Source organism: Manihot esculenta, chromosome 2 (assembly GCF_001659605.2).
Source record: "Manihot esculenta cultivar AM560-2 chromosome 2, M.esculenta_v8, whole genome shotgun sequence".
NCBI classification, from domain to species: Eukaryota; Viridiplantae; Streptophyta; class Magnoliopsida; order Malpighiales; family Euphorbiaceae; genus Manihot; species Manihot esculenta.
In genome coordinates, this window is record NC_035162.2 from 7,875,448 (window position 1) to 7,894,553 (window position 19,106).

Genomic DNA, 19,106 nt, shown 5'->3' on the forward strand with positions numbered 1-19,106 from the left:
TTTTCTATTATTCATCATATTATTATAAATAATATAAATATATTACAGACATTAATAATCTTTTATATTTCTTAAATAAAAATAGCTATAACTTTTTTTAACTATAAATTTAAAATTTAATTCATTCTGCTTCTTTATATATAAACTATAATTTTTCTATAAACATAAATTTATTAACTAATTGCAAATAATAAAATAATATGATATAAATTTATAAATATTTTTTAATGACTCCCATCTGATTAAATATATAAAAATATAAAATAAAAATATTGTTTAATTATTATTATTTTCATTTATATCGATTTAATCAAATATAAAATTTATAAAAATATATATTTATCTTGATGAAAACTTTATTTCACTCTTTAGAAGATTAAACGAGAAACAAAATTTTGAATTGAAAATAAGAAATATGAAAGAGTTGATAAGAAATATGAGAGAGTATTTTTTTCAAAAGAAATATGAAGATTGAAAAAGGAAAAAGAAAAAAAAGAAAAAGTAATGAGGTATATATTTTAGAGAGTCAGAGAAGCGGGGTGTTGTGGTGACCAACGGCTCTATTCTTTAAAGAGCCGTTGTTCAAGGGGTTTATTACCGCGCTTTTAAATCCCCTCTTCTCCAACCAGAGTTTTTAATTTTTTAGGGTGAAAAGGCAAAAAGCCCCCTTTTCTTTGCCGTGCCCTCGGCTTTTCCTTGTCCCTCCCGGCAGAGGAAGGCCTCCTTCCTCTTGACCTGGCAGTGGGTCTCCCTCCCCGCTGTTGGGTTGGAGTGTAAATACTTTTGATTTTGTTGTTTTTGGTAGCTGGATTTAATCTGAGAGGGTCTTTAGTTGAGCTGCTTCTTTATTTTGTTGGCAATGGCTTTTCTTCTCATTGGATGGTTTGTTTTGCGGGAACTCATGATCTCAGATCCTACGGTGCCCTCTATTGAATAGATGGAAGAGTATAGAAAATTCTGTTTTCTGGTGGTGGCTCGTGGGGCCGAGATCGGTCCGGAAGGCGCGAATGAGATCGCTGAAGAGTACTCCACCTCTGCTCTTTGCTGTCGTGCTTTGATCTGGGTTTCTTGGTTGCTTAGTTTCCCTTGCATGCATCTGTTTTCCTGTCGTTCATGAATCCTCGCCTTCGATCGTCAAAGATCCCCATCTTCGAGTTCCAGCTTTAGTTTCGACGACTTGTTTTGGTGATCTCCGTCTAAATGTAACGTCCTTCATGGCTACCGATGAAGAGATTCTTTGTTGCTTTTGGTGGCAGTCGTCTAAGTTGTTGTGGTTACCAACAAAGAGACCCTCTGCTTTCAGACCTCTATGGTTTTGGTGGTACCGTCCATGCCGTTGTGCCTACCATCAGTGAGTTTCGCTGCTTGTCTCGGTGGTAGCCGGGTCCGTACCCGATTAGCCTAGGGTTCTCTTGTGGCTGTGGGCCTTTTCTTTATTTGGGCTTGGTCGTTTGGACTTTTAGTTGGGGTGTTTTCTGTAATGGGCTTTGTCTGTATTTCTCTTAGCCTTTAAGGCCTTAATGACAATCTTTAAAAAAAAAAAAAAACCTAATATTATAAAAGTTCGCAAATAAATAATGAAAGCAAACATAAGAAAAAGATGTACATATTATATCCAAATATTTATATCAACCAAAGAACAGGCATCTGTTCATTTCTAATATGTACAACAAAAGCAGTAAAGTGAAAGAAAATTTCACTCTTTATCCGAAGCACTGCTAAGCTACCTTTTTAGCTCATCAACCGGAGTCACCACTTTCTCCACAATGAGATGCAAACATTTAAAGCATTCTCAATCCAAGGGTTCCACCAAGTGTTGGAATTTCGAAGTCTAGTTAAAATCTAGATTTGCCCGAAAAAAGAACATCTATTCATGGTGAATGATGCTTCCGAAAACAGGATAATATGCATCCAATTCAAGCTGCTCCAATATTTGCTGTGTGGCCCATAGATAGGAAGAGTGGCCTTCAATGATATCAGTAACATCAACCTGCAGAGCATAAATTATTGTATAACATATACATAGCTCCATTTCTGGTAAAAATACAATTGCGACCAAAGAACACTGATGTAGGAGGGACAGAAACAAAGATTCGAAGGAAAGAAAGAATGCCCTTACATTCTCGATCCCAGGAACAGCAATTGGCTGAATTCCAGCTAATCCTTGAGTAAGTAGACTGCTAATTAGAAGAAACTATTAGTTTTTATGGAAAGAAAAAATAATTATTCAAATTCAAAATTGGTCTTAAAAGAAGGAATAAAACATTATTTTCCAAAGGTTAGAAGGAGCTTTGAAGACAATATTATTTCTCTCTCTCTCTTCCCCACAAGGAACAACAGAATCAATTGTGCAAAAACTAAAATTGGACCCAGCCAGCTGGAGCGACAGAAAAAAACTTCCAAAATCCCCATTGTTAGCAAAGACCAAGTATCCTTCAGCAAAAAAGAAGGAAAAAAAAAAGGAGGGGACTGATGATTAAATGATAATAACATGATGAGATAACAATGCAAGGATTATGAAAATCAAACACAATTATCTACATATAGCAATATAACTACATATGCAGTTGTGAATGGCTAATACCAATACAAATAAGTCAGGAATATCAATCATCTGCCAAAAATGAGAATATTTCAGCCATAAACATCATCCCATAATCCTAAATCCTAATAGTCATTTGACGCCAACAAAAGAGATTTTGGCCTGTAGTTCAGGCAACTTGAGTAAGGCTTGAGTATAGTTGGCTGAAGCCTCGCCTTTGCACATTGATTGGCTTGGGACAGGAGATAGGGTCAGGCCAAATTGGACCCAGTAAAGTTGCATCTGGATCTAATTTATAGACAATGTCATCAGATAGCTTAGATGTGTCTCAACTGATTGAATTTTTAGCGGTCCATAAGCAGATACAGCATATCAATCACACAGATAAATGATGCACTAGAGCCTTGAGAATAATTCATACCTTGCACGAAAAGCAAGTCCAAGTATCCAATCATTTGTGGAGTATGCATTCACAAATCTCCCAGCCACCATCTGGAAAACACTGGAAGCTAACTGAGGCTTTTACAGAAAATAGCAGGAAGTAAAGTATTTGACAAATAAAAATATAAAGAAACAGCAACTAATGCTTCCAGTGACACAACACCAATCACCTTTCTCGCAGCTTCCCACTTCTCGTCCTTAATGGCAATGGGTGCTCCAAGAAGAACAACTCTTTCTATAACTTCAGCTGCCAGTGCTCAGCATAATCACATAAAGATTGCACTAGAATTTGAAAACCAACTCTGAACACGACTAATAAATAATGAGCATTACCATGATGTTCAGTTTCAGCCAAAGTCTCAAGACACTTAAAAACCACTCGAGCTCCAAGCGAATAACCCACAAGTGTCACAGGCCTAAAATTTGCAGAAAGCCAAATATAGAAAAAAAAAATCCACTTTTTGGAAAATTTTAGGGCACAAGAATGAAGAATGACAGCACCTTGAACTAAATTATTATCAGTATACCTGTTCCCTTGCAATCCTTTCAACAACACTTCAGCTAGCAATTTCCCAGCTTTGTCTGATCTAGAAAATGTAAGAAAATAAAATCAGTCAAAAAATCACAAGTGCTCTGCTGGACAGCTGCATTTGTTACTATGATTATAACCAAAAATAATTTAGGCAGCCCATCATGTGCAAAGCAGCAAGTTATATGAAATAAGGCACTTCTTCACCTCTTCCCATCTTAAGTGTTCTGCTCACAGTCCATAACGAGAAGCTAACCTGTCAATAGCTATTGTCCATTTGCTATCTATGAAATTAGTAGCTGCAAGCAATGCTGCTGGCCAGGCCAATGCTGCCAAAAGAGTGCTTAACACTGTCATCATTGCACCTTGCCTCATTATCTCCAATGCAATTCCTAAAGCAAGTATTAGTGATGTTAATTATATGCACAAGTGTAACCACTGAACTAGAAGTTAAACATTCTAGCAGCCATCAGGTCTTACTTGAAGTGAGCCAGTCTTGAATCGATGTACTCACTGCAATAAGATTCTTCGATTCCCACTGCAGCGAATACCTAAAACATATGCTAGTCATAAGAGACATGCCTTGTAAAATCCATTTTGATGCCACAAACATTTAGCAAGTCAGTTTCCATTTTCTAACAAAAGAATAGACAATGTCAAAACAATAAGCAACTTCTTCAGGTCTGCATTGTCCAAATAAACAATATTGTTCTGATTTCACCTTTTAACCGGATAATCATGAATAACATATTGTAGAAATCATAGGACATAACAAGCAATGCAACTCAAGGAACATGCACGAGACAAAAAAATCAGATGGGTAGAAAATACCATATTACTTGTTACAATTGACAATAATACACTATTTTATCATTTACATTTGCTTGTTCAAATGGCATGAGATTTAAAAAAAAATAATTAAAAAAGGTATAAATTTTAATTAAAGCAAAAGGAAAAAGGCAACAGTTAATAAAAAAAAATCACATTTATTATGTAATTGTAAAGTTATCAACTTATATTGACAGATAGAATAAAAAATTAATGAAGAGAAATTTCTAACACTAAGCAAGTTCATGTAGATATGTATACCTCTCTAAGTTGTCGTTTTGTCCTTCCCAAGGCCTTATAAAATCTTCCTCATTAAATACAAACCCTGAGATCAAGATTTCAACAGCTAGTCGCTGACAGAAAATATCAATGGAATTTAAATGTACCTTCATCAGATACACTGTCCAAAGTGGCTGAGTTTCAGTCAGAGAAATGTAGAAGCATTATAAACTTACACCATATTTTTGGTTTTCGCCAATAGCTTTGAATTCAAATTCATCAACACTTCCAGTTCTCCTAGCCATTTTTGCCCCTGCAAGTCCAGCTCCAGCAGCTGGCTTGGATAAAAGTATCAAAAGAAAGGCATATTAAATTGTCCACCATGAATGCATATTAGAGCATTGGAACCAAACTGCTAAAGCATCATGCAGTTGTTCTTTGAATACAGATACTAGAAAATAATAACAGGAGATATAGTGATTGGGTAAGAAACTTTGACGACAAAATCTCTAACCATACCGTGTAAATTAACAAATCCAGGTATCATCCTTGATCTTTGCAGTCGAGATAATACACGTGCACAAATTCTCTCCAGAATAAACCACTGGATATATCGGAAGATAAGAAGAAGAATTTTTCTACAGACCTTAATTGCCAATGTTAATAACTAGACATGTCATTTTGTGAGACCACCCAATACATCTCTATTTTGTTTAGCATGCAATTCAATCTATAAATGGTTAAATCTCAATTGGGTCACAAATAGCAATCTCAAATACAACAAAAGGAGAATCATGGTATGGCAGCCAGTGTAAAACTTTATGCCATTTTCATGAAATGATCCTAAGCAATATGCTGTTGAGACATTACCTGATGAAGCAGTAAAGTTAAAGGAAAGCAGGAAAAGGAAAGGATCTATGCAGCCAATACCAGATAGATTGAAATTAAGACTCACTGGAGTTAATTTTATTTAGCAATGCAACAACAAGAGGAATTCTTAATTAGGATTTAGGACAAGGAATAAATGAATAAAAAAATAAAATCATCAATATGTGTATGTTAATCACTTTTGTCAGAAAAAATAACACAGTGCTCTTAAGGAGGATCCATGTTAAAGCACAGTGTTGGATGCATTCAGAAAAAATGTGCCTGAAATTTTTCAAAATATCATATGGATTTTTCTAGGCACACATTTAACTAGTACAAAATAATGGTGAAAGATGCCTGCCTTGTCCTTAAATTTAGAAGTAAAATGAAAGAAGATACAGAGAAATTATTTAGAAGCCTAAAGAATTTAATTGGTATCTACCTCCAAATGATGCAGCAACTGCAACAGAACCAGCAACTGTCCCTGCAGCAGTAGCAGCAGCTGCAAACCCACTTGCCCCAATCACGGGGATAAGTGTTCCCAATGTGGGAGCCAGAGCACTAAATCCAGCAGCAATTGCTGGGGCAGCTAACCCTGTTTAATTCTAGAACTTTTTAGAAAAAGGAGATTCAAAACCACTTTAAAAGGATGGCATTATCTTTTGATGATATTGAAAAAATAATCCGAGGGGAAAAATTATTGGTTTTCACACCTCCAGTAATAGCCATCAATGTTCCTCCAGTTATTGCAGCTGCACCAATGATACCACCACGCCTCCATTTAGCCCACTTGCTTTCAGTTGATTGACTTGCTTCTTCCTTTGCTGCTTCCTCCTTTGCTGTAGCCATTGCAGACCAAGCAACTGTTGTCTCAATTGCTTCCTGCAAAGAAACGTTTTCTTTAGCCTAACAACACAAGCTGTGTTTTAGACTAGAGGGTCTGACACATTATTTCTAAGTTCTCTACCACTCAGAAAAGTAAAAGTACATAGATGAAGGCTTTTTCTTTTCTTTCAATTAGACTGCAACTTCACTACATTAAAAGGTCAGGGACTGTGGCTGAGTTCATGTTCATGACCAAACATAGCAAAAGGGTTATTTTGCACCAACTGCACAGTTTAAGAAAATCATATTTACAGCTAAATCATAACCCAGAGTGCTGAAACCTTTTAATATGATTATATAATTACCTGACAGAAATAAACTCTTATTTGTAAAGCAATTTTCAATATGATGTTACTAAGGAAAGATGAAGAATCATGACTATGGGATGTGGATGACAAGTAATGTTTGATGGTGTCTACAAACCATTTTTATCCACTTGATATCAAGCCAAGTTGCTAGCAACCTCAAAGCCACACGATGTCGAGCATCATAGCCCTTCCTTCTTCTGGTGCAATTTTTGTTATCTCCACGTTTATCTGCCAGACAAGCTGAAAGAAGCTCATATAAAACTGTTATTTTCCGATGATAACTAAGCATTTTTTCCTCTTCAATGGGTTTCTCATCAACCCCACTGGCAGAGCCATGAATCGCATCACTAACACTAACCAAATTACTATCCCTCTCCTCTGCATTTTCTAGTGCCACCTTCACTGCTTCAGCATGTGATTGCACCTCACCGGCAGATAATTTTTCACGACATTCATGTTCATACTCCTGATGCTTCTCCTTCTTGTACTTGAAAGAAGCAGCATCTGGTTCCATGCTTTGAGCAATAGCATCAACAGCTTTGGACAAAGCAAGTTCCTGATCTGAACTTTGAGAAGAAGCATTATCACCGTCTTCAGAGAGTAACCTCAAGTACTAGGATACAAGTAAAACATTTGTGCAGTTAAGAAAATGAAATGACTAGTGGAATAATATCATACAAGCATGGACACTGAACCAAAAAAAAAATCTCTTTTTTATTTTCTTTTTCAACAGAAATAACTTATGTAATCTTACCAATACAGAAATGCACCTACATATCATTGATTGGAAGGGAACCACCCTATTGAAAATTTCTAAAAGCCCTATTTTATTGATTAGAAAAGAAGATTAAAACACTAAAAATTGACATACTGCTCCAACATGATGCTTAGCTAGGGAAGCGCCAGCAGTCCCCTCGAGCCCGGACCACGCTTTAGAGTCAACCTCTAGAAATCTGTCCAGAAAAGAACCATTGACGATCTAGTTATCGTTTCTTTTCAAATTTGGTTCAGTTCCTCCATCAACAGCAAAAAAATATTCAGCGACCAAAACAAAATTCAAGGAACAAGAGAAAGAATTCAAGATAAAAGGAATTAGGACCTGAAAACGGGGCGGAGCAATGCCGAATTCTCGTGGACCCAGAGGTCAGGATCCTCGGATACTGAGGCCCTACTGCTACTACCATTACTGATTCGCTTCCCTTCAGTTGGGTCTTCTTCCAGAGAAAAGCTTAGAGGTCGAGTTTGATGGATTTGGGCTTGGTGAAGAGCCATTGCGAACAAAGATCCGGCAGCGTATCTCTGAGTAGGAGAGAGAAACGACGTCCTCGTGGACGCCATAATTTCAGCGTAGTTTCTCGTTGAGGCGAGTTCATTTGAATGTTGAAGGGTCGTTATTATGAGCTCAAAATCCAGGGGGCGGGGAAATGGGTCCCAAGTCGTACCAGACGATGTCGTTTTCACCTGCAATGCTGCTAATGGCTTATATTACTAACTATACCCCATCACTCGGTGCCACAAAATATAAACTTTTTTTCCTCATCCATCAAATCGAAAAACTTTTCTTTTTAGACGATATTTTATTTATTAACTTCCAAATAAATCACTATTTTATATGTATTATAAGATAAAAACTATATTAATTTTATAAAAATATTTACAAATATAACAATATAAATATAGAATATATTAAAAAATATAAAAAAATAATTATGTTACATTTTGTAAGTTTTTTCTATCCGTCTTAAATTATTATTATATTAAAGCTTTTTAAATATATTTTTATTTAGTATGTAGTAAAAAATCATTAGTTTCAATAATAATTTAATAATAGAATAATATGGATGCATGATATATTATAAAAAAAAAATGACATAAATTTTATTGTGTTAGCTACATTTTTTAATATTCGTGAATAACAATAACTTATGTTTGTAGATTGGAAAAAATATTTTTAACTTATGTGAAAATAATTATAAGTTTATTTTTATATGATGGAAGGAGTACTGTACTCCTCCAAATGTGACATTGAGATATATAAGGAGTACTGTATATAAATGGATTTCTTTTAGTTAAAATGACACTAGTTTCAACACTTTCTCCCTACCTAAGCTTACCTTGTCTCCCTCGAGTCAAGTGGAGCAATTTTTTAAGTGTAATGTCATATGACAAACCAATGGAATGGATACATTGTTTTTACTTAAAAATAATTGCTTAATAGTTATTCTTTTTTAAGGTTCATTTGCGTAGTTATATGATATATTTTGTGTTATACACTAGCATTTCATTTAATATTAGTAGTTTTGTAATAATTATCTATTAATTTTTATATTAGTAGTATAATTTCATAATTATATTCTATATTTTCATATTTATATTATGAGATTTATAGTAAAATTAATTAACCATATTAAATACGACAAAATTTAAAACTTCATATTATCAAATTAAATTTTATTTTTAAAAATTTATTTAATTTTGTTATAAATTCACAGTAATAAAGATATACATAAATGCAAGAAATTATGATCCAAGAGGATAGTTCTTTTCTTAAAAAAAAAAAGAAAAAAAGATATAGGAATTTCATTAGGTAAGGGTTCAATGGTTCAGAATCAACGCTAAAAATACTAGCACGTAAACCTTAAGGTCTAAGGAGCCAGGCAACCCGAATCCAGATGAGGATCTGGAGAGAGCAAGCAGCATGGGTGCCCCTCATCTGGAACTGTCATCAAGAGAATGAAGCACTATAAAGTCTAGATAAAACATCGCCTACCGGAGTAATATTCGGCACAAACTCAAACCACCACAAACTCCAAGAGAGAGAAAACACTCACATGCAATCTTATAATACAAAACCCCAGGAAGCAGTGATAGAGAGGCGAGAAACATTAGGTCACCATCGACGGGAGAAACCAAATCTATACATCTAGAACAGCTAACCGACGAGATCCCGTTCCCAGCACCTTGGCAAGCCTCAACGGCAGCAGGACAGAAAGCAAAGCTTTAAGATCAGAGCAACCCACCAGTTGAGGGTCGTGAATGTCACTGAGATAGCTAGCCGAGTTCGTCCGAGAAGGAGGCCACCTTGGAAGGTCTCTTCGAAGATGGAGTTAAAGGGCTTTGGGACCGAATCAACCCAGCGGAAGGGTGCCCTGAGCGTCACCGAGATGGCCAAACGAAGCTCGTTCGATGAGAAAATCATCTGCATGCAAATCCAGAAAAACACAAAGAAAAAACAAACAACACACTGACAAAGAGCATATCAACAGAAACCTCCAACATTTATACTAGATCTGTTTGTTAGAAAAACAAAAGGAAAGGCAACCAAAAGAATAAAGAAGCTACCCGAAGGTGGATAGAGGAAAATCCACTCTCCAGCCAGTAACAGTGAGGGCTCCTCTTTGCTCGGACGAGAGACAAAGATCTCGGCAAAAGAGGGGAACTAGTCTCTCAGAAGCAAATTAGTCGCATAATTAGAAGTCGCATTAGTCCAAATGAAAATGGCTGAAGTAGCTTCTGCATTGCCCGTAAAAGGAAAAAAAGAATTTTATATATGCTGCAACACGCAGCTCTAAACTGCACTATCCAAAGAACAAATGCTATGCCACTTTAATACTTTTACATGTTAAATTAGAAGGTTGACATGCCCAAACTTCCTAATACAGTTGGTGATTACATAACTCATTGCACAACAATTGTGTGGAAACTGGATTTTAATAATTATGATGGGTGCCAATAACTACATGATGCCCCCTTCTTGCAGTACCCACTTTCGTAAAATTTACATACTCGCTGCCCTTTACCCTGAGGCTTGAATGAACCTCCTCCTCCTCCTCCTCCAAAACCATATGTCGACTGCCTGTTCCATGACGATCTATCCCTAACATAACCTGAATCTCTACCTTGAGAATAGTGATTACGGTGGTCTCTTGTACCACTATACCTGTTGTCCCCACCATTTCTTGGTTGGCTTCCCCAACTGCCTACATTATTCGTAGAAATGGCTGGATTTGAATTAGCTTGTTGCTGAGCTGACCCATGACCAGTTCCCCATGCCATGCCTGCACTTCCTTGAGGTTCTACTCTATTCAAGTTTCCCTTTCCTTTTACAGTTCCCGAGCTAGCATCTGCTGTTGAAGATGCAGAATGCTGTGTGTCAGAACCAGCTTCCAATTGTCTAACTGCTGATGGAGTAGGAGCCCAGATGTTTGAACCTGCTTCACCTTGGTTAACTGCTGAAGATGCCAGTGGTTCTAAATCTGAACGTGTTTCCCATTGGTTAACAGAAACATCACTAGGCTTTGCATCTCCCTCAACTTCAGCACTTGACGACGAATGCCCACTAAAGCTATTTTGAGGATTAAGAACATCAGTCTGCCACAACCCAAGTGGCTCCTCTGTTACAGTAGACTGAGAAGGCATTGGAGATGCCCTGAGAGGCTCATCTGGTGCAACAGAATGCGGTGGCATATTGGATGCAGTCAACTGAGAAGGAATTTGTACATCACTAGTGGAGCTCAATGCGTCACTTCTCCCTTGATCAGGTGCTGGGCTGAATGGCTCAACAGGACTAAAGCAATCATCATCAGAACCAGGTGTCAGTTCCCCACCACAGCTCATTTTTGAAGTAGGAGAAGGTAATCCACCAAGGGATTCCATTGCTTCAACTTCAGCCAACAGATCTGAAACAGATTCATCAACCAAAGAGCAGAACTCGTTGGGTTCAGGAACAATCGGCTGCCAAGCAGATGTATCAATTGTGGGGTGATGTGGGGAAGAATGCATCAGTTGGCCAGACGCTGAAGTCGGAGTAGCAGCATGATCACCGACCCCTTCAGTTGGTTTCAGTGACGATGCATTTACAAGATTTGATTCAACAAAAGGTTTGGCAAGACTACAAGAATAGCCACCCCAGTCACCAGCAACTTCACAAAGCTGTCCACCGCCAACCACTAAACTGGAAGCAGTGCTCCAACTAGGCCCTGAATCCTGGACAGGAACATCTGAACCAACAGACAGTTTGTTATCAGTAGCCTGACCTTTCAACTCTCCATCCCCATGCTTTGCTGTTGGACTAGGTAGATCAGATAAACCTACTTTCTGATTCTGCTCAGATTTCTCAGGAGACTTGGCTGCAGACACAAAAATAGAGTTGGAATCCCGTCCACTTGAGGAACTGCTTATGGGCTGAGGTCCCCAGTTATGTCCAGAGGATTGGCTCGAGTAACCCTCATTGTCAGCTAGTTTACATTTCTCATCTCTCCCTCTGGTACTAGTTTGCACAGAGCTTCTGTATGAATTCTCATCTGCATGGCATGGATTGGAACTCAGTTTTTCATCCCCATGCCCTTCCCTTGCTTGAAGGGATAGAGATTCAAAAAGCTTCCCAGAAGATGAAGGTGAAGTGCCAACCCAAGACTTGCCCTCTTGGGGCAAATCCCAGCTTTGTAAGGAATTTTTCGCCGGTGCATCATTGGTAATCGCAACATCCACAGCCTTAGTCCACGTGGAAGAATGGGAGCCCAACTCATTACACCTTACAAGGTCATTATCACCATTTTGCACTGGCTTCTTGTCATGATCAACTCCTTTGCCATCTATCCAAGTCACATGACTACTCTGACTGAGCCCATCTTCCCACTTTTTAACTGCATCATTAGAAGCAACTGTTGCTTCCTGAGGCAGTAAAGTACTATTGCAATGCTGTGGTGGCTCTTCAGGGAGCTGGCCAACCAATGCCTCGGTCAAAAGAATAGAGTCATCTTGCTTTTCATCTATCCTCCATACTCTGAAATCAGGAGGAAAAAGCCCACTTGCATTCCATTTACGCAGCTGGATCATGGAGAATGGCCCTTGATGTTTTCCAAATGGATCCTCATAGTGCCACAGTTTTTCCGTCTCAATATCACTAGCAGAATGCTCTCTCCCAGAACAAAGAGGCGATGGTATAACAACCCCGGGAAGTGATTCAGATTGCACGAGTGCCCGACCATTCCAATCACTGGATGCTAAGCCAGTAGCATCTAACTGGTTCCTTGATGTATCATGATTATTTCGCCCGAATGCTCCTCCATCATGACTCCATGTGGATTCACCTTCACCAACTCTCTTACAAACCCGAGTGGTACCATCCCTATCCACAAAAAATGTGCATATTCTTTTATTTCGTTCACAAGCAGGAGCTAAATCCTTTTCCGCACTGTCTCCTACAGCAATCTCATCAACTTCTCTCGGTGAAGAATTAAGCTCTACACCTTTTCTTCCATCGCTAGATAATCTTGATCTCACATGGTAACCTGTACACAAGGTTAAAAAGTTATGACCCACAACTTCCTTAAGGAAAAATTCCAGTCATGATTATAACCACAAATTGGTTTATTTTCACAAATCATCAGTAAGTACCTTGTTTCTTTTCATCTGATTCTCCAGCATCTTCAGATTCAACACTTGGATCCATATTTGGGTCTAAGTGTATGTTGGGAATCTCATGTAGCCTGCGCTCGCGTTCTTTGGGCGACTTCAGAAGCTCTAATTTTTCCACACATTCTCTAAGCGTGCAGCATGGTCAAGGAACTACTTGATGAATTTCTACTAGGTTTTCCACACATTTTCAGCCATTAATGCATATTTTATCACAGGCTTTATATGAATACTAAGGAGAGAAGAAAAAGGTAAGTTCAAAAAATGGAGGCAGCTGTTGCATTAGCTGCAATAACAGTCGAAGCCCTCTTCCTACAATAAAACCTCTAGTCAAGTTATTCAGCAAAACATGCTAGTCAAAATGCAGCTACAAAATGCAATACTGGCCAACTAAAAAGTAGCATAGTTCACAAACAAGATAAGCCAACATTAGGAAATTGGGATGTATAGGATGGTGACAAATAATTATTATATAAACAAAAAAGAGAACTCAATCACCCATTAGAAATCCATTCCACCCACTGTTTCCATTCCCCACTTTGGAAGTGTAGGATCCGAAAAGAAAATAGTGAGAGGAGCATAATCATATTACTCAAAAGCATTACATTTACAATATGCTAATTAATCTCAATATTTATGCAGTTTGATATCAGACAATTAAAAAACGAGCACTTTCGCCCTGTGCTCTCCATTGTGCACTTTCAATTGGTAAAAGTTCAGAAAATGTAGCTACTTACCTAATACCTCAACTGCAATTTTTTTATAGCATATGATCCATAAGAGAAAAAAAAATCTTCCTCAAGTGAATATGAGTGTACGAGTGGGCCTAATATGCTAGTAATGCAAGGGAATCGTTCAACAAATACAGAGAGAAAGCTGTATTACAAAATTAATCATAAGAATATCATATAGCAAAGGATATTCTTTCCTAAGTCCCTTCTCACTAGCTCGATCACGAAGATGGTTAAGCCGCGATATCTCTGCTTCCAACCACTGGAGAGCCATGCTTAAGAGAGTAAGTTTAGTAATTATATGAAATCAATATGAAACTATAAAATGGAATTTCAGGTCGTATTAATGCAAGGAAGCTACCAAGCTGGAACTCACATCACTGACTTTGACATGTTGAAGTGCCATTGTCTTTTCCTGAATCTCACCCTATAACCAAGAAAACAATTTAATTTGGGCAAGGGGACACATTTAAGCCGGAACATAGAAGAGAATATTGAGAAACACTAACCACTTTCAACCGTTTGATAAGCCCACATTTTACACACTGGCGTAAACGTCTGCATTCATCCTGTAGACATAACTGGCACATCAATACCAAAGGAAAAATCATACATTTTATTTAACAAGGCTCCAATTTACTACCTGACCTGATTGCCGAATGTAGGTGTAAATAGTAATATTAGTGTAGTTACAGTCTATATCATCACATATTCAAATATAAAGAGGAATACAAATGCTATACCTATCACAATTAACTTGACCAATTCATGATAAGGCTAAATGTTAGAATTCTATCCATGTATCTTCCAAAGGAAGGAAACTATGAAAGTAAAACTACAAAAAAAAAAAAAAAAACAATCATCTCATACAAGCTAATGCTACTATAATCAATGTCCCGGAAGTGCAATCCTTTTCTAATTTCTAGTGTATAGGCATATAATAAATCAAACTTGTGATGCTTTAGAAATAGTATAAAGGCGTAACCAATACCAGCCAAATGCACAACGCTTTTAGATATTGTAGTCTTATTTATGCAGACAATAATCCACATCACTTAACACCTTTTGTAATAAAGCAATAAATCTTTTTCTTTCCTTCATTTGAATAGTTCGAACAGCAAGAGTATCAATCAGTTTTAATGAGGTACAAAAAGGGAAAAAAGTCAATTTTTCCAAGATATAAATGAAGTCAATGGAACTTTCCAAAATGACTAAAATAATTAGTAGAGCACCAAAAAGATTGAAATCCATAACTACGCATATTCAATATCAAATCATACACCAAACAAGCATCCTTCCACATAACAATTAGGGATGAGAGAATAAATAAGGATATTGATGAAAGACAACAAATATTTGAAATAGTTTCTTACTTGCACAAGAACCTCCTCAGAAGCATGTAGACGGGAATGCAAAAGACAAAAATATGCATAGCTGGCATGCATGTCCACTTTATAACATAAGCATGTTTGCAGTTCATATGCTACATATCAAAATATCGCTCAAGTGAATTTTAAAAAAAATATATTTATGTTTGAAACAACCAAAATTATGACCTGGTTAACCCTAAGAAATTGCTTTCCATAGCTAATCCACTAAAACACGAGTTGCACAAATATCATGTGACCACACATGTAACTCCTAGTAGATGGGATTATGCAAAAGAAATTCATAGGGACAAAAGGGAAAGAAACAAAGAACAAAGAGCCAGGAAATTCTATCATCTTAATTTTAAATCTAAAAAATTCAAAAAAGCTACAAATTCATTTATTCATGTTAGACCTAAAAGAACACTGACATTGTAAAATACAAACGAAAAAGTTTCTACAAACTCTTAAGGTTTGAAAGAAAGAATTACAAACTTTTGAAACTACAAAGAGAAGCGCATCTATTTATGGTATGCCTTTACGCACTTCTATTAAAAAAGAGATATTATGTTTACTCACCTCTGAAAACTCCTGACTTGATATTCCATCAATCGATATAACCTCTTTCTTTTCCAAATTTAATATCTCAAGCATGATATTAGTTGTTCTTGTGCCAACTTCATATGATTCAGCCGCCTTGCTAGTACCTAAACACAAATCATCAAAAACTTATAAAACTGTCAAGCTTATGCTTCAAAAATTCAGGGTTCAAAGAGAGCATGGCTTTTTTCTTCAATGAAAGGTGAATATTTAAGCATTTCTTCTATTAAAGGTAACAAGCAGCAGTGGTCATTTGAATAATACCTACAACTTGGACAAGTCTATACATATCTTGCTTTTGATCACCACCTGAAATTCTAATTCGCACAAATGACCCAACAACCTTTTCATGAAACTTTTCAAAGTCATCCATTAGGTTCTCTACCAAATTACGCTTTAAGTACAACAAATTAATATTGTGAACATCTATTGCTGCGTATTCATCTGGATTTGGATTAATCAGAGGTCCCCTCTCATCCATCTTTTTACGTATTTTACGCCTTCTGTCATTACTCACAATCGGTTGACTATCATTGCTTCCAGCAGCCTCTAACTGGCCACCATCAGCATCATCAACTGGAGATTTTTCTTTTATGAGAAAGTGGTATTCAAGAAGCTTCAGCATTTCAAAATGACCCACTAGTGGCTTTCCAAACAGAGTTATGAGCCTTGAATCACAAACAATTTGAGATTTCTGATGAGGATCACGAAGATTGTTTCTTTTTACGTATTCAAGTAAAAGACCTTGGACATCAAACTGAGATAGAATAGATGTGTCCCCATTTTTCATGTGTGCTACAAACTCCAAGAGCTCCTTTGTTGCCCATGTTGTTCCTTCAGGCAAAGTTGCAATTTTTCCAACATCTGATTTTTCCATCAATGGAGAGTTGATCTCATTGAGAACTTTATTTTCATCCTTAGTTTTTCTTCTCTTGGAATGATTTGCCTCAACATTTTCATAGCAGCTGTCCAAACAAGAGCCTTTATCATTATTGCCATGATAAATTTCAACTGAAGATGCCTCCTTAGAAAACCCAGTGCAAGCTCCTTTCCAGGAATTTCTAGTTTTAGGCAGCTCATCTCCCTTCCAAGGATTTTTAGCTTTAGTTAGCTCATCTATAGTTAAAGATAGCTTAGCTTTTAAGTAAACCCAGTACACCTTAAAGAGATACTCCCAGCTAGTTTTGTCGTCAAAATCCACTTGAACCTGCAAAATTTGTATGCAGGAGAAAACACTTAAACATGACATGAGCTGATGGCAATTAGCTAACTGATAAACACGACATGATCAAATGGCAATTAGCTAACTGAAGGTAGATCAGAGTCCCAGCTCCAAAGAACTACCAACTTAAACCACGTGCAAAAGAATTTTAAGAAGAACACAGAAGCATGTAAAATAGTACTAGTGATTAAAAAAACCATGATAAAGACAAGCTAAGAAAAACAATGGCAAGTTGGCAAGCCACACCCCACAAGAAAGTAAGGTGCTAAAAGGATATTAAGAAATTCTCTCATATAATCTGCTGCACATACCCTTCACACACGTAATTAAATAACTTAAAGCTAACTAAGCAAGCTTAAAAAAAAAAAAAAACTTAACATACCATTTCAGTATTTGCAGGCGAAATATTTTCTATCAGCATTATTATTCTCATGCATGTTCCACATAAACCTTTATTCCCTCTTACACACACATAATCAGCATCTTTGGTGCATCCTTTGCATAAGGAGTATGTACAAGTATAGCACATATAATGTGAAGCCTTCTGACAACTGCTGCATATATGCCACCCTGAAAATAGATCTTCATTAGATGGTCTGTAGCTGGGAACTCAATTTGACAAATGTCATAAAACAATGAAGTGAAATTTAGACACATACCACAATTCCATTTAGCTTTTGATCGAAAGAATGCTTCGTCCCTCTTGATACAAGCTGGATGATATGCCTTTGGGCAACCCCTACCACGTATGAACCCAAAACAATTAAGCAAGTGAATATTATCGGAGCGCTTAAAAACTAGCAAACTAATGCAGCAACAAAATCTTAAACATCCATTTGGTACCAAAACTTCTTAAAAATAAAATCTAAATTGTTATACCTCAGCTTAAGGGAAAAAAAAACATTTCAGTAAAAAGCCCATTCTGTGCTCGAGCAAAAAAAAAAAACGCTCTACTACTAGGGGCTGGTTGTAGCTAGATTTCCTCTTCCATTATCAAAATTTCGCGGCAAAAAAAAAAAGGCAACTAACCGGCGATCACAAAGCACAAGGCTACCACCATCAAAACAAATAAAACAAACATCTTCCTCATCTTCATTCTTCTTCAAAGCCGGAGGTTGTGGCCCGGTTTTCCCCTGAATTCTGGGAGGCCGGCCGCGCTTCCGCTTGGCCGTACTCGTAGCAGCAACCGCAACTTTTTCTACAGTTGCAACCTGGACATCCACCATATTAACATCTCGGGTCACTACCGCGACGGCAGGCGAAGGTCCAACGAGCTGCGAATCATCCATTTCTCTAATCGTCTCGCATTGATCGATGGTCATAATGTCTGCGCCACGCAAAGAATTGTCAAAACCCCGCTGCTCTTTATCTTCTTGAATAGAAGGTCTACACTCCTCTACTTCCTGCTTCCGCTGCTGCTGCTGTTGCTGTGGTTCCATGTATTTGAAAAGAATAGAACATAATAAAATTCAATTGAATTTGAGATAATTACTGTAACCTCCGTCTGAGTAGATTGAAATCCATAAGAGAACGGGAGGGGTTAATTGAAGTTCAGAAAACCCTAGGCTTGAATTTGGGATTTTGGAGGAGGTGGCCATCGTTGAAGAAAGAAAAATACTATAGTGGCCACATGGAAATGGACTGGTTAAGGATGTGACAGGGCATTTCTCCCTTTTAGCGTTTGTGTGAGAAAATTTTTTTCCTCTAATTTATTATCAGTGGTCGGCGATCAGCTTTTACCCGCGTCGTGATTAAATTACCATTTTATCTGAATTAATAATAAATCTAAAAAATTTAACCAATTTATCAAATATTACTTTATATATTCATAATCATAATAAATAGCAAATCCAGGAGCAATAAATTTAAAGTGCATGTGAAATTTAATGAATTATTTATTAATATGTTCATTATTTTAATTCATATATTAATAAATAAATAAATAAATAAAATTAATAAGAGTAAAAAGGATGGGATGTTAGGAAAGAGGAGGTCGAAACGAAAGCTTCCAAAAGGAGAGGCCACTTGGAGTTTGAAGGAGAAGGGCAATGAGTGAATAATTAGAAAGATTTTGAGGGCGCGGGATTTTGATTCTTGTCAATCTTATAGAGTGAGCTCCACGTGGCTATTGGTGGGATTTAGGAGTACGT

At 37.1% G+C, this 19,106-nt stretch overlaps 2 protein-coding genes across 6 annotated transcripts; both read right to left on the reverse strand.

Annotated features, from left to right (window-relative positions):
- Positions 1-1,590: 1,590 nt before the first annotated feature.
- LOC110609942 (transmembrane and coiled-coil domain-containing protein 4) lies at positions 1,591-8,038 on the reverse strand. Of its 4 annotated transcripts, none has more exons than XM_021749786.2 (15): positions 7,719-8,031; positions 7,491-7,572; positions 6,735-7,232; positions 6,140-6,308; positions 5,869-6,021; positions 4,796-4,893; positions 4,602-4,693; positions 3,993-4,063; positions 3,769-3,904; positions 3,511-3,570; positions 3,317-3,399; positions 3,154-3,230; positions 2,964-3,055; positions 2,120-2,177; positions 1,591-1,990 (listed from the first exon to the last, which is right to left on the reverse strand). In XM_021749786.2, the coding sequence occupies exons 1-15, from the start codon at positions 7,955-7,957 to the stop codon at positions 1,868-1,870; spliced, it is 2,031 nt and encodes a 676-aa protein (XP_021605478.1). In that variant the 5' UTR covers positions 7,958-8,031; the 3' UTR covers positions 1,591-1,867. The 4 variants fall into 4 exon arrangements, 3 of the variants coding, with proteins under 3 accessions (XP_021605478.1, XP_021605477.1, XP_021605479.1); XM_021749785.2 differs by having other exon boundaries at positions 2,964-3,061; XM_021749787.2 differs by having other exon boundaries at positions 2,964-3,034; positions 7,719-8,030.
- Positions 8,039-10,144: 2,106 nt separating this feature from the next.
- On the reverse strand, positions 10,145-18,653 carry LOC110609484 (zinc finger CCCH domain-containing protein 44). 2 transcript variants are annotated; one of them, XM_021749076.2, is made up of 10 exons: positions 17,986-18,653; positions 17,616-17,695; positions 17,339-17,526; positions 15,999-16,941; positions 15,714-15,841; positions 14,277-14,336; positions 14,144-14,194; positions 13,959-14,029; positions 13,019-13,170; positions 10,145-12,912 (listed from the first exon to the last, which is right to left on the reverse strand). In XM_021749076.2, exons 1-10 carry the CDS (start codon positions 18,393-18,395, stop codon positions 10,337-10,339), a joined length of 4,659 nt encoding a protein of 1,552 aa, XP_021604768.1. In that variant the 5' UTR covers positions 18,396-18,653; the 3' UTR covers positions 10,145-10,336. The 2 variants fall into 2 exon arrangements, with proteins under 2 accessions (XP_021604768.1, XP_043810024.1); XM_043954089.1 differs by having other exon boundaries at positions 14,129-14,194.
- Between the last annotated feature and the right edge of the window lie 453 nt (positions 18,654-19,106).

What these genes read in the sequence shown, in the direction of transcription:
- LOC110609942 (XM_021749785.2), bottom strand. Translation starts at nt 7,957, where the DNA reads ATGGCGTCCACGAGGACGTCGTTTCTCTCTCCTACTCAGAGATACGCT. An exon ending in AAAGGATTGCAAGGGAACAG is followed by an intron (nt 3,400 to 3,510) that starts GTATACTGATAA and finishes TGCAAATTTTAG; the next exon opens with GCCTGTGACACTTGTGGGTT. An exon ending in AGTGGGAAGCTGCGAGAAAG is followed by an intron (nt 3,062 to 3,153) that starts GTGATTGGTGTT and finishes TTTCTGTAAAAG; the next exon opens with CCTCAGTTAGCTTCCAGTGT.
- LOC110609484 (XM_043954089.1), bottom strand. Translation starts at nt 18,395, where the DNA reads ATGGAACCACAGCAACAGCAGCAGCAGCGGAAGCAGGAAGTAGAGGAG. An exon ending in CGCCTGCAAATACTGAAATG is followed by an intron (nt 16,942 to 17,338) that starts GTATGTTAAGTT and finishes CAAATTTTGCAG; the next exon opens with GTTCAAGTGGATTTTGACGA. An exon ending in TAGACTTGTCCAAGTTGTAG is followed by an intron (nt 15,842 to 15,998) that starts GTATTATTCAAA and finishes ATTTGTGTTTAG; the next exon opens with GTACTAGCAAGGCGGCTGAA.